The sequence below is a fragment of the Aquarana catesbeiana genome, linkage group LG01 (assembly GCF_042186555.1).
Source record: "Aquarana catesbeiana isolate 2022-GZ linkage group LG01, ASM4218655v1, whole genome shotgun sequence".
In the NCBI taxonomy this organism is placed as follows: domain Eukaryota; kingdom Metazoa; phylum Chordata; class Amphibia; order Anura; family Ranidae; genus Aquarana; species Aquarana catesbeiana.
In genome coordinates, this window is record NC_133324.1 from 557211132 (window position 1) to 557225555 (window position 14424).

Here is a 14424-nt window from a genome sequence, read left to right on the forward strand (position 1 = left end):
TTTTTTTTTTGTACAAGTCTCCTTTAAGGGGGCATGGCAGGGGGTGTGTCCTATGCCTGCATACTTTTGCTGATAGGTGTCCCTCATTCCCACCTCAATAAGTTGGGAGGGCTGAATAAATCCTTCCTGGGCTGAATTGGTTAGGAGATATTTCCTGTACCTACAGGTAGGTCTTATTTTCTTGTTACCTGTAGGTACAAAGTAAACTTTAGCAGCACTTTAGGTTGCGCTATCGCTTTTTTCCCCATTACTAATAACAGCCGATCTCCTATTGGTCAGCTGCTCTCCCCGTGTTATCAGGCAGATCAGAAGTACGCGCGTTCCTCAGCTCCTAGAATCCTCCACTGCGGGGACAGAGGCTGCCTGTCGGGAGCGCGCCCGCCCGCCCGCCCGCCGTGACGTGCCTTTCCCAGTTCTCCCCCCCTCCGCTCTCGGTGCGACGTCACGTCCAGGGTGGGAGCGCGCGCATCCTGAGGAGGAGGAGGAGGGAAGATGGCGACCTCAAACAATCCGCGGAAATTCAGTGAGAAAATCGCATTGCACAATCAGAAACAGGCGGAGGAGACGGCGGCGTTCGAGGAGGTGATGAAGGACCTGAGCATCACCCGGGCAGCACGGGTAAGCAGTGGGGCGGATAGCGGGCAGCCCTAGTAAGTGTGGCTATGACTGCAGCGCTCAGTGGGAGAAATAGACGCTCGGATAGAAGACAGCACCGGACAGAGGTGGAGACAGGGCTGTGATTGGAGGAGGCCACCTCTAGGGGGTGACAGTGAGCCGCTGTAAGGCCTGACACAGGGTGTCCTATCATCCCCCTAATCAGGGACCTGTGAGCGCTCTCCGTAGTGCTGTGCCTGCAGCTCCCTCCCTGCTATTAGAAGATGCTCCACTGACAGATGTCTCCCCCACTGACATGTCTCCCCCCACAGGCCTGCCAGGTGAGTGACAGAGCACCGCCTTGTCATTAGCGGACCGCCTTGTCATTAGCGGCCTGTGGCATCTGCGCTCTTTGGATGGGAGCTGACATTTGTTGCTGTGAACTTTGCCATAGGAGAGTATGCTGCTGGGGCGTTCAGGCAGAACAAGCCTATAGTGTTTATGTCTGAGCTCCTTGTGTCAACAAATCGGATGACTCCAATATGCTTCATGTTCAAAGGATAACACAAATATTTCAAGTGTTTGTCATCTGCTTCCATGATCTTCAAGTGACAGTCTGTTTTCTTAGATTGTGTCTTATCAATCAGACGTGTGTCCAGGGTTGTCACCTCATCCCTCTAAAACCAAACACATTAGGCTTCATGTACACGGGACGTTGTTTAACCGCTTCAGCCCCGGAAGAATTTACCCCCCCCGACCAGAGCACTTTTTGCGATTTGGCACGGCGTCGCTTTAACTGACAATTGCGCGGTCGTGCAATGTTGTATGCAAACAAAATTGACGTCCCCCCCCCACATATAGAGCCTTCTTTTGGTGGTATTTGATCGCCTTTGCGTTTTTTTTTTTTTTTTTTTGCGCTATAAACAAAAAAAGCGAAAATTTTGAAAAAAAAACAAATTTTTTTTACTTTTTGCTAAAATAAATATCCCCAAAAAATAGTTTTTTTTCCCTCAGTTTAGGCTGGTATTCTTCTACATATTTTTGGTTAAAAAAAAAAAAAAAAAAATCACAATAAGTATATATTGGTTTGCACAAAAGTTATAGCATTATAGCATTTTTATTATTTTTTTTTTTTCTTTTTACTAGTAATGGCGGTGATCTGCAACATTTTTTTTTTTTTTTGTGACTGCGACATTATGGCGGACACATCGGAAAATTTTTTACACGTTTTTGGAACCATTGGCATTAATACAGCAATCAGTGCGATTAAAAATGTCTCTGGCAGTGAAGGGGTTAACGCTAGGGGGCGATCAAGGGGTTAACTATGTTCCCTGGGAGGTGATTCTAACTGAAGGGGGAGGGACTAACTACAGGAAGTGACAGATCGTGGTTCCTAGCTAATAGGAACACACGATCTGTCAGAACAGGGAAGTGTGTGTTTACACACACTCGTCCCTGTTCTGTGTCTCCTGGTCGCAATCACTCATGTCCGGCGGTCATTGCGACCATCAGCCAAGAGCATCAGCGCGCCTGCTATCCAGGCCTTGCGAGATCACGTACAGTAACGTGATTTCGTGCAGGGGAGCCAGCCTGCCGCAGTAAAACTGCGGCGGCTGGTTCAGAAGCAGTTAACCGCTCCTGAACAATTTAACACGACGGCTAGAATCTGACGTTTAAAAGTGTCCGTTTAGGAGTGGGTTTTTTTTTTTTCTTTTAACTTAAAATTAAAAACTCCTGTAAAGGAAACGCTGCTAAACGCGAGTTACCGCATTTAGTAGCGTTTACAAACTGTTAGGCTTAATGTACACGGGACGTTTTTACAACCTCTCATGAACGATTTAACTTGACAGATAGTAACCCACATTTAAAAAATCCATTGTGCCGTGTTTACATGCCGCGTTTGCATTTAGAAGTGTTTGAAAACTTTAATTTTTTAAAAATAACCAAAAATGAAAAACTCCTGTAAACGAAACGCGGCTAAACGCGAGTTACCGCGCTTAGCTGCATTTGGCGTCTGAAACTTCGATGTCTGGACTAATTTTTTTGCCTTCAAAGAAAATCCTATAAACACAACTGCCTAAAAATGACATTAACCACTTGCTTACCAGGCCAATTCTGACATTTCTCTCCTACATGTAAAAATCATCCTTTTTTTGCTGGAAAATTAGAACCCCCAAATATTATATATGTTTTTTTTTTTAGCAAAAACCCTAGAGAATACAATGGCGGTCATTGCAACTTTTTATCTTTCACGGTATTTGTGCAGCAATTTTTCAAATATTGTGCGTTAAAAAAAAAGTAAAGTTAGCCCAGTGTTTTTGCATAATGTGAAAGATGAAGTTACGCAGAGTAAATAGATACCTAAAAACATGTCACGCTTTAAAATTGTGCGCACTCGTGGAATGGTGCCAAACTTCGGTACTTAAAAATCTCCATAGGCGACGCTTTGAAAATTTTTACAGGTTACCAGTTTAGAGTTAGAGGAGGTCTAGGACTAGAATTATTGCTCTCACTCTAACGCACGCGGCGATACCTCACATGTGTGGTTTGAACGATGTTTACATATGTGGGCGGGGCTTACGTTTGTGTTCGCTTCTGAGCGCGAGCTACCGGGGACAGGGGTGTTTAAAAATTTTTTTTAATTAATTTTTTTATTTTTACACTTTTTTTTTTTTTTTTTTTTTTTTTTTACGTTACATTTTTTTTTTATCACTTTTATTCCTATTACAAGGAGTGTAAACATCCCTTGTAAAGGAATCTATTGTGACAGGTCCTCTTTATGGAGAGATGTGGGGTCAATAAGACTCCGCATCTCTCCTCCAGGCTGTAAAGCATAAGATCGGAAAAAAAAAAAATTCTCCGATCTCATGCTGACAGCCGTGATCGCGGCTTTGTTTACAATGCGGAGTCCGGGCGTGACGTCATAACATCGCGCCCGAGCCTCCGACGATCATAGAGATGACTGGTGACCATCTGGTTACCAGAAATCTCTATCGTCCTCATCTGGCGCCGGCCGATTCATTCTCCAGGCTCTCCCGTGCCATCGGGAGCCCGGAGACCGGATGGCGGCGGGAGGGGGGGTGTCCCCTCCCGTCGCCTATAAGAACGATTAAGCGGCGGAAGTGCCGCTATGATCATTCTTATCGTGCACAGAATCGCCGGCTGAAAAGAATGATATCTGAATGATGCATGTAGCTACAGGCATCATTCAGATATTCCCCCCCAAAGTGAGGACATCATTTGACTATGGCTCGGTAGCCAAGTGGTTAAACAAACCTGTGTACATGTACACATAACATTTGAGTTCAGAGGCAGCTGAAAAAAGCATCCAACTGCCTCTGAACGTCCGTTTACCAACAGCAGTGTACATGAGGCCTTAGTCAGTTGGCGTTTCAAATGCCCCTGAACATCTGTCCTGAACGCATTTTTTTGAGTTCCAAAAACAAATGCTTCTAAACTCAACTACCTAGAAACGACTATAAACGACCCTGTGTACATATACTGATAAGATAACATAGAGGAGAGTTCAGGGGCAGCTGAAAAAAATGCCCAACTGCTCCTAAACGTCCGTCCCTTTACCAGCAGCAGTGTACATGAAGCCTAATAATTACACAGGTTCTGTGGCTGATTAAGGTGGTAATTAAACACTGTGCCTTATCTGCATTAAATTGGCCTCAGAACCTGTGTAAATCAGATGCGTTGGGGTTTAACTACTTCAATACCAGGCACTTGCACCCCCTTCCTGCCCAAGCCATTTTTCAGCTTTCAGCGCTGTCTCTGTTTAAATGACAATTGCGCAGTCATGCTACACTGACTGTACCCAAAACAGAATTTTTGTTCTCACAAATAGAGCTTTCTTTTGTGGTATTTGATCACCTCTGTGTTTTTTATTTTGTGCTAAACAAATAAAAAAAAGACCTAAAAACTTTGAAAAAAACATTTTTTTTCTTTTGTTTTTGTTATAAAATGTTTGTAAATAAGTTTTTCTCCTTCACTGTTGGGCACTGATAAGGCGGCACTGACAGGCACCGATGAGGGGGCACTGACGATGGGCACTGATATGCAGCACTGATGGTCACTGAAAGGCTGCACTGATTTGCAGCACTGGCAGGCATTGGGGATGGGTACTGAGTGGCATTTCCCTGGTGGTCTAGGGTGGCACACGTGGTGGTCCTGGCGGCATCCTGGTGGTCCTGGGTGGGCATCCGAGAGGGGGCTGCGCTGATAAACAATCAGCACAGACCCCACCCCCCCCCCCCGTCAGGAGAGCCGCCGATTGGCTCTACTCGCATCTGTCGGACGCGAGTGAGGAAAAGCCGATCAATAGCTCTTCCTGTTTACATCTTCATCAGCTGTGATTGGGCACGGCTGATCATGTGGTAAAGAGCCTCCGTCAGAGGCTCTTTACAGAGATCGGTGGTGCGGTGTGTCAAACTGACACACCGCACCACCGATCGCCGCGATGCGCAGTCATATGACATCCACCCAGAATGAGAGCCACGTCGCCCAGCCGTCACTTGATGGCCGGTGGGTGGGAAGTGGTTAAAGGGATGAGGTGGCAGCTCTACGTGCCTCCAGATCTCCCAGCCCGATCCCCGTTCGGATTCTGCTTCAGCAACTACTGGCAAGTGCTGTGATGCTTTCTCACCACCTATTTTAACTGACAAATGCGCTGCAACTGCGTGCACTGGGATGCTTTACCGTTTGCTGGAGCGTGTAGCAGACCCAGACTAGCCATAGGGCACAACGGTGACCTGGGAAAAGTGTGTGGGTCGCTCGGGCTCGATAGGGAGGGGGTATGTGGACAGTGCATCCACAGCTGCCACTAGACTGCTGACAGGGGATGGAGCCCCTCCTGGTTCCTGCAAAGGTTCAGGAAAGGAAGGGTGACCCCTGGAAGTCACACATCTGTGTTGTCATACTGCAATGAATAGAGTGGTAACTCCAGCCCCTTTTACATTCCAGTGTGGAGGCCCAGCCAAATATTCGCCCCCCCTCCGGTCTTTGGAAAAATTGGCATATTGTCCAAGTCTGGGCCTGGTGTGTAGTATTCAAGAGGCTTGCTGCCCGCCGATCGTTACATGTCGTGTAAACTTTTCTGCGGTCACAATTCTTCACTTTAAACGCCCCCATCCCCAGCCTTTTGCAGCTTAACCTCTGCCCGGTCTATAGCAGATTGATGGCCGGGTGGTGGTTCTGTTATCTCGTATGACGTCCAGCAGGACAACATGCTGGCGCGCAGCGCGTCGTTCAGAGGTGCTGTGTGTCCCTCTGACACACCGCATCTCTGATTGTAGTAAGGAGCCTCTGACAGGCTTCTTGCTACGTGATCAGTTGGTCATCACTTGAACCAGGAAGTGCCGGTAAACATCATTCCACGGTTTGTGCTGACAGGTCACAGGCTCTCCCTGTTGGGGGGGGGGGGTCTGTGCTGATAATTAGCATGTTGATGATCAGCACAGCCCCCCATCAGATGTGCCAATCAGTGCCATTTGGTACCCAGCAGTAACACCTGTCACTACCTCATCATCATTGCCCATCAATTCTACATATTGGTGCCGCCTCATCAGTGCCCGTCAGTGAAGGAGAAAACAAAATTTTATGACAGAAACTAAGAAAAACTTTTTTTTTTCAAAAATGTCAGTCTTTTAGTTTGTTTAGCAAAAAATAAATACCACAGAGGTGATCAACTTTGTGGGAAGAAAATGATAAAAAATTAGTTTGGGTACAGTGCTGCATGACCGCGCAATTGTCATTCAAAGTGTGACAGCACTGAAAGCTGAAAATTGTCCCGGGCAGGAAGGGGTGAAAGTGCCCGGAATTGAAGTGGTTTTAAAGGATATGTAAAGCTTCATTTAAAAAAAAAAAAAAAAAAAAAAAAAAGTTATACTTGCCTTCTCTGTGCAGATGGTTTTGCACAGAGTGGGCCCCGATCCTCTCCTTCTGGGGTTGCTCGGGGCACTCGTGCGGGTGTGCTCCCGTGTCCTGCTGCTGAATCCATTGACACAGAATGCAGGACTTGGCCCCGCCCCCAGCTCCCTCATCACTGGATTTGATTGACAGCAGCAAGAGCTAATGGCTGCGCTGCTATCAATCTATTCAATTGGGACCCGAGACGCCGGCTGGAGCTGGTGTGCTCGTCCCTGTCGCTGGAAAGACCGAGTTCAGGTAAGTAAAAGGAGGGGACTGCTGCATCACCTTAATGCAAAAACCTGAAAAATCTAGAGGGTTTAAGTGGATCTTGGGCCGGGATCCACTTAATTTTTGGTTTGCTCAGCAGGGGAGCTGTCTGCTGGTCAGAGTGGGCAGACGACAGGTCCTGCTCTGCTCTATGAGCAGTCAGATGTGGGCAGACTGGCTGTCTGTTTACACCCCACTGCCATCCCTTCTGACCAGATGGAGGGGAACAGATGCCTTTCCGTTTTGTGTTTGCCAGACTGGATTGAAGGTAGGCTGGTGTAAACGGACACAAGTCCGTTTACATCTGCCTTTATATGGAGGATCTGGTCTGCCTGAAACTGACAGGCAGCCCCAATCAGACCTCTTGTGTGGTAGTGGTCTAAGTGTAATTTCTGTCTGCTGCTTCCTTCCTCTGCTATCTGCATGAATCACTTCTGACAGTTTTCTTGACACCAAAAGAAAAAAGGTGGCAACGGAGGGACCTCCAGGTGACAGCCTCAGCTCTGTTCCTGTGTGAAGGGGGATGTGTCCTTACCCTCCAATTAGCTCGCTGAGCTCTGCAGAGTGTAACTTCAGCTCTCCATCCCCTTTTTTTCGTGATCTCTCAGACAAGCTTTAAAATTTAGCACTTTAAATGCAGAGAATACTGCAGATAAACAGGTACAACTTGTGTAAAAGGATTTGTTTCATCTGTGTATAGCCTGAGGCCAGTCACTTCACTGGGTATATGTTAGGGTTTACAACCACTTTACAGGGGCCATGTGCATAAGTGTGCCCTGGAGGTAAAGTCTATGAAAAGCTGGCATTTGCAGAGTCTGGGTACTGTACAGATGGCTACTCTTGTTTAGGGGCACAAAGATGCCAGGATTGGACACACAAAGGCTATAGACTCAAGTGCCAATGGGGCCTCGATTGTGCTCCATTGTTTTGTTTACAATTCTTGATTTGAGAATGATTAAAGTGTCAGCATAGGTTCATACTATTGCAGATACAGGAGTGATGATGCAATTTTTTTTTTTTTGTTCTGTCCTGTAACTGCGGGGGGGGGGTTCACAGGGAGCCACATATTGCTAGTGGCTATAGATGCTAACAGTAATTGCATGTAAAAATCTGACATGCTGGTTGTACCCATGTCAATTGATGGATCGATGATAAAAAATACTGCACTAAATGCTACATGCAATAAATGCTACATAGAATAAAAAAAATTATATATGTAAAACAAATAAACAGTCCCCAGTGAAAAAGTGCTTGTGGAACAGTATTGGAGATCTCATATACAGTGCTGTGACTTGAATTATAGATGAGTAGTTTTGTGCTCCTTATGTGCTTAAATAGTGTGCCCCCTAATAGATGTGCACTCACCCTTGGGATTGGACCAACTATTGCTAGTTAGGTCAAATGCATATGTGGGGGACCCCTGTGGATATCCTGTGGATCGGTGGTTGGCTATGCTGAATGTTCCTCATATAGATGGATACAATAGAAAAAGCCTCATTGCGCAGTACTGTTTAAAAAAGGACTTTTATTCCAAAAAATTAAAAGAAGGTATTCAACTCACATGTATGAGTGCCTTATATCCTGGCACCCGGAGTGAACAGCAGGTAAAAAGTCGTCCGTGAGATCTGCCTGATCGGTTCATGCAGCCGCTGTCGCGGTGGAGGCTCGATTTCTGGCTTTGGACGTATGGGCGGAAGTGTGTCATGTTGACGTGAGGTCGAGTCACGTCGTCCTTTTTTTAAACGGTACTGCGCAATGAAGCTTTTTCTATTGTATCCATCTATATGAGGAACATTCACCATAGCCAACCACCGATCCACAGGATATCCACAGGGGTCCCCCACATAAGCATTTGACCTAACTAGCAATAGTTGGGCCAATCCCAAGGGTGAGTGCACATCTATTAGGGGGCACACTATTTAAGCACATAAGGAGCACAAAACTACTCATCTATAGTTCAAGTCACAGCACTGTATATGAGATCTCCAATACTGTTCCACAAGCACTTTTTCACTGGGGGCTGTTTTATTGTTTGTTGTCAGTGTTTAACATCTATAATTTTTTTCATTGCATGTAGCATTTATCTCGGTATTTTTGTCATCATTTATCAATAGTTCACATTAGGGCCGAAACAACTAATCGATTAATCGACAACTAATCGATTATGAAATTAATCGATTACTATTTTCATAATCGATTAATCGGCCAGTAACATAATGGGGTTAAAAAAAGCTAAAATTAGCCCTTTATAGTACAAAAAGAGCAAATAATCTCTACTGTAAACATTACTTTCACTGTTGCACAGTAAAAAAACGAAGGGCTAATTTTTTTTTTTTAACTCCATTATGTTACTAAATGTCTTAGGCCTGGTTCCCACCCATGTGTTTTTTTGGTGCTTTTTGCAGAAATGCACTACAGTTCACTTAACGTTCACATCTATGCTTTTTTTCAGCTGCTGTGTATTTGGAAAGGGTCAAGGACCTTTTTCAATGCAAAACAGTGCTTTTTTGGTTCAATATACTTCAATGGAGAAGCTGCAGAAAAGCATGTAATATTACAGTTCTGTTTGAAAATCTGCAAAACAGTCTAGAACTTTTTTTTTTTTTTTTTTTAAATAAAAAAAAATGATCTGAGTCTGTTGATATTTACAAGATTCAACCTCCTAATAGTATATAGAGTATATCTCCTCTAATAGTATATACCGTATATCTCTTCTGTCTGTTATTCTCAGAGTGGAATAAAGATTTTACTCCCTAACCATATAGTTGGTTATTTTATATTTACCCCTGCGTATAGAGATATTTAGGAATAAATGTCCTTTTTTTTAAAACTTTACATATTAACTAAATTATACACCACACTTTTTTGTAAGGTTATTAACCGATTAATCGAAACAATAATCGGCCAACTAATCGATTATGAAAATAATCGTTAGTTGCAGCCCTAGTTCACATCAATTTCACACTGCAGCTGCTTTAATCATGTGGTAAATTTTTTATCCATGATATTAAAACATACATGAGGTTATTTATATTCATTTACTTTTATCACCAATCCTTTGGTGCTTTGGTCCACATATATATATTTATTCACAATTGATGGATCGTCTTGGGTACAGTCACCCTGCCCATAGATGGTTCAAATCTCGGCCATTCCCTGCTAAACTAGCCGAGACTCGAATGATCTATGGCCGGCTTTAATTGCATGCATTCACACAGCCATAACGTGCCACTCTTTAGCAGATGCGTGGAGGTGTGCCATTAGTTCCTAAAGTGGTTTTAAAGGCAGAAGTTTTTTTTATCTTGATGCATTAAAATAAAACATCTGTCTGCAGGAGCCTCTCTAATACTTACCTGAGCCCCATCTCAATTCAAAGATATTGCACAAGAGACTTGGCTGTCTGGCACTCTCCCTCCTCATTGGCTGAGACAGCAGTGAAGCACATTTGGCTCCTGCTGCTGTCAGTCAGTGAGCCAATGAGGAGAGAGAGGGGTGGGGCCAGGCTGTCTGAATTGACACAGGAAGCTGTGGCTCAGCTTGGATGCCCACATAGCAAGCAGCTTACTGTGGGGGGCACTCAACAGGAGGAAGGGGCCAGTAGTGCTCAAGAGGGACCTGAGAAGAGAAGGATCCAGACTGCCCTGTGCAAAACCAACTGCACAGAGCAGGTAAATATAACAGGTTTGTTATTTTTATCAAAAAATCCAGAGACTTTAGTATCACTTTAATGGCCCTCTCACACATTAGAAAAAACGTACGTTTTCAGGTGCGCCAAACCGTATGAAGCCCCAACACCATACAGTTCCGTGCAGTTGCTGTCCGGGTGCATTGTGAGAAAAAGTTTCCAGAACCTTTTCAAACGAATGGGCTGCTAGTCTCATGCAAGTGCGGCATGCAGGACCTGCAGTGATGTGAACCTAGCCTTATAGTGATGTAAGACCACATGCACGTTTTATCCTGGTGTTTTGTGCCCCCCAGGAGGCACAGATACCAGCGCAGCTGCCTGCACCTTAATGAGGTCTCTGACAAGTTGGGATGTGCTGTGGCTGGGTGTTAGTAGGACATATACACCAAATGCAGAATACCTTCCAGGAATACATCTGAGTGTATATTGCATGAAAATGCTGGAATTCAATGCACAGGGGTTAGATGCCCAGTGCACGTGGGGCCTGAGGGGATGATATGTCTACAGTCTTTGCTTGGAGAGGGGTTAAAATATTAGGGCCCATTCAGGGCCAGTTCACCTCAAAACATGATGTGGAAAAGGGGCATTACGTGCACATTTCCCGCCTCACATGTGAACGTGCTGCTCATGCGAGAATGTGCAGGTGTCAGTGAACTGTTAATGGCACCCTAGAAGTATCTCACCAATGCAGCGCATTTGCAGGCACCACATCACTTGGTACCACATTACCATGCAGTTTGGTACAGTGTCTGTTCTGAAAAGTAATGCTTACGCTACTTTATCTGCATTCAGTGAGTTTTGCAGCCCATTGAAATGAATGGACTGCACAGGAACACTTGCATTCCAGTGTGAACCGGCTCTCACAACAGGTGCTATGGGATGTATTTTTGAACTCTTTCCCACTGAATATATAGCCCAAAATCCATATTATCTAATGGCCTAAGTTCACACCATTGCAGCACAGTGAAAGAAAAGTACAGCAAGCTGGAATTGTTTTAAATTTAAATGCATGAGAATGCGTGCCAGTGACCTCAAAGGAATGTAAGCAGACAAGCCCTGAAAAACGCACTATGAACGTGCAACACTGCACATGCTGAAATATATTTTCTGGTGTGAATGGCCCCTTATGGTGAAAAAAAAGATTGTAATTTTGTTTTGGATTTGTAACCGAATAACGACTTTCCATTTTAATGTTTTCCCAGGTTTAAGCAGATTTAAGTTTTAGTGGATTAGGCTGAATTATCCATTGGGGTTTATTTACTAAAGACAAATCCACTTTGCACTGAAAGTGCACTTGGAGGTGCAGTCGCTTTAGATATGAAGGAAAGATCGAAATGAGGGGAAGCTCTGCTGATTTCTATTAATCATGTACAAGCAAAAATGCTGTTTTTTTTAAATTTTCCTTGCATGTCCCCCTTAGATCTACAGTGACTGCACTTGTAGTGCAAAGTGGATTTGCCTTTGGTAAATACCCCATAGTTTCTTCAGAATCTCAGGTTTACTAGTCCTACAAACCACCAACCACTAAAAGTTTTCTATTTTTAACCTCTTCATGATGAAAGGTAAAACAAATATTAAACTCTACATTTTCAGCTGCAAAGGTTGACACTGACTTTAGATCCGGCTTCTCTTTTTTGTAAGTCTTGCTTTTCTTCCTACTTTGTCTTTTCCCATTAGTTCTACCCCTACTTTCCTGTTGCGTCTCCTTGTTGTTGCAAGGCGCTGTGGAGACACCTATGTGTGTGTGCTTCCATGATCCAACTACATCTACTACATGCACAGGCAGGCTAGAGAGAGGTACTTGCTCTTCCTCCAAGGGGGCATGTCTTCAATCCATTTTCTTCTCAAGATAGGAAGGAGTAGAGGGGACAGCTTTCTCACATTGGACATTTTTTATTATTTTATTAAATAGGCAGGGCTGTGTAATTAAAAAAAAAAAAAAAGTGAAGCTTTTAGTTCAAGGGGGTCTAACCTGCAGCCTAAGATGGCTAAGAATGCGACCCAACACACAATTTTTTTTTTTTTTTTTTTGTAAAAATGTGTTTACACTAAGAGGACACATGCGGCCGAAGAAAAATGTGACAGTGTCTCTTTACTGGACATTTTATACGTTTTTATCTTCCCAAAGAACAATCTCCCACTCTTCACAATCAAGCCTTATTCATGTCATCAGTTTTCGGAAGCACCTATATTTGTGAGCAACTATTTTGAAGGATGAAGCACACGAACAGCAAAATTAGAACCAAAATATCTGATGAGCACCTTCAGAGAATTCATTGAGAATTGCTACTCATTTTTTTATAATAAAAGTAAAAAAAAAAAAAAAAAAAATGTTTAAATTGCATTTTATTACTCAGGTTCATTATGTATATCATTGATCTGCCTGCCTTTTTCTGCTCATCAGCTATCCTTATTGTTAGTGTATTTTATGTGTGGCCCAAAACCATTCCTCCATTTCCAGACCCAGGAAGGTCAAAAGGTTGGATGCCCTGCTTTAGTTCTTTAAAAGAAAAAAAGCGCACTTATACCATTTGCCCCTTGATTCAGGTGGAGTCTAGAGCAAATTATATTTCCCCCAAAACCCCCCCAAAAAAGCAATATCACATGATGTTTGTGCAACTGTTTATTAAATGCACATTTTCAGGAAAATATAAAATACATTTTAGCATGAACACAATATAATACAATTTTTTTTGGTAAAATATGAAAGGTTGTGTAGTGTAAATAGATACCAAACATGTTAAGTCATATTTCTATCAGTGACATTTTAAAAGCCTTTACAGCTCATCAGTTTAGAGTTAAGCAGGAGCTCTTGAGCTAGAATTATTGCTCTCACTCTGTTTGCAGCAATATGTCACACGTGGTGTGACCGCAGTTTACATACACATCTGCAGGTGTGTGGAGAAAAAAAAGGTTATGTATTTTCTTGTCCTTTTATTTTGTCTTGCTATCACAAAGGGTTAATAAAGCCCATGTGATAGCATTGGGCAGGTGATGGGTACTCTTTATGGAGTCTTCACCCACCCCCCCCCTTCATAGAATCTAACCAAGCACAGATTAGTTGGTTAGATGTGTCCCCTGTCTGTACAAGGTTTTTTATTCACTTAAGCCTCGTACACACGATCGTTTTTTCCGCAGACAAAACCTCAGACTTTTGTTGGAAGGCGTGTGCCTGGATTTTGCCTTGCATACAAACGGCAAGGAATTGTCGGCCAACGTACAAGAACGTTGTGACGTACTATGTGTTTCCAGCTCTTTAGCACCACCCTTTGGACTCCTGCTAATTTCGTGTTAGAACTTTGGTGAGTGTTGATTCATGCTTTTCAGTTCGTTTCTCAACGGCCGTTCGTCAACCAGACATGTTGGTGCGATAACTTGTTATTTATTATTGGCCTTGGAGTTATTGCTTTGACCAAAGTCCAGAACAGGAGGAGGAGGAGTTCCTGGACCAAAAATTGGTTGCTTTATTCATGGTGACCAATTCTGTCATGTGCCTTTGCTGCGGGAGCTCCAGGAGAATAATCCAGATGATTTTTGAAATTGTCTCCGGATGACGGACCCCTGCTTTCACCAACTCTTGGCATTGTTGACCCCCTATATTAAGAAGCAGGACACATACATGAGGCTTTTATTTTTGGTTGAATAATGATTTGTTATATATTCTATATTTTTGGATGCATAGAATGCACTTTTTGTTAAGTTCTGTTGGCATATAGCATGTCTAATTGTATTTGTTTTCTTTTTTAATGCACAATAAAAAAATTGTGGAGAAAAATACTTGGCTATGTGTGTTACTTCAAATGACAGTTTGGGAGTAGGCAGTTACATTTAAAAAAAAAATACAATGTAAAATTAAGAAGGGACACCAACATAGTTGTATCTTGTATCTTTGATCTTAAAAACTACGGGATAATGGTGTTGTGGTAACCTGCCAAAAAACAAAACAAAAAAAAAACAAAAAAAAC

General features: G+C 43.4%; 1 protein-coding gene across 4 annotated transcripts in view; it reads left to right on the forward strand.

Annotated features, from left to right (window-relative positions):
- The first annotated feature begins 398 nt into the window (after positions 1-398).
- Positions 399-14424, forward strand: part of CRTC1 (CREB regulated transcription coactivator 1) — a 321207-nt gene continuing 307181 nt past the window's right edge. Inside the window, exon 1 of one of the 4 annotated variants that reach the window (XM_073596085.1) lies at positions 399-618. In XM_073596085.1, coding sequence (XP_073452186.1) covers positions 493-618 — 126 coding nt within the window. In that variant the 5' untranslated portion in view covers positions 399-492. The remainder of the gene's footprint in view (positions 619-14424) is intronic. The other 3 variants (XM_073596104.1, XM_073596094.1, XM_073596114.1) reach the window with 3 other exon arrangements.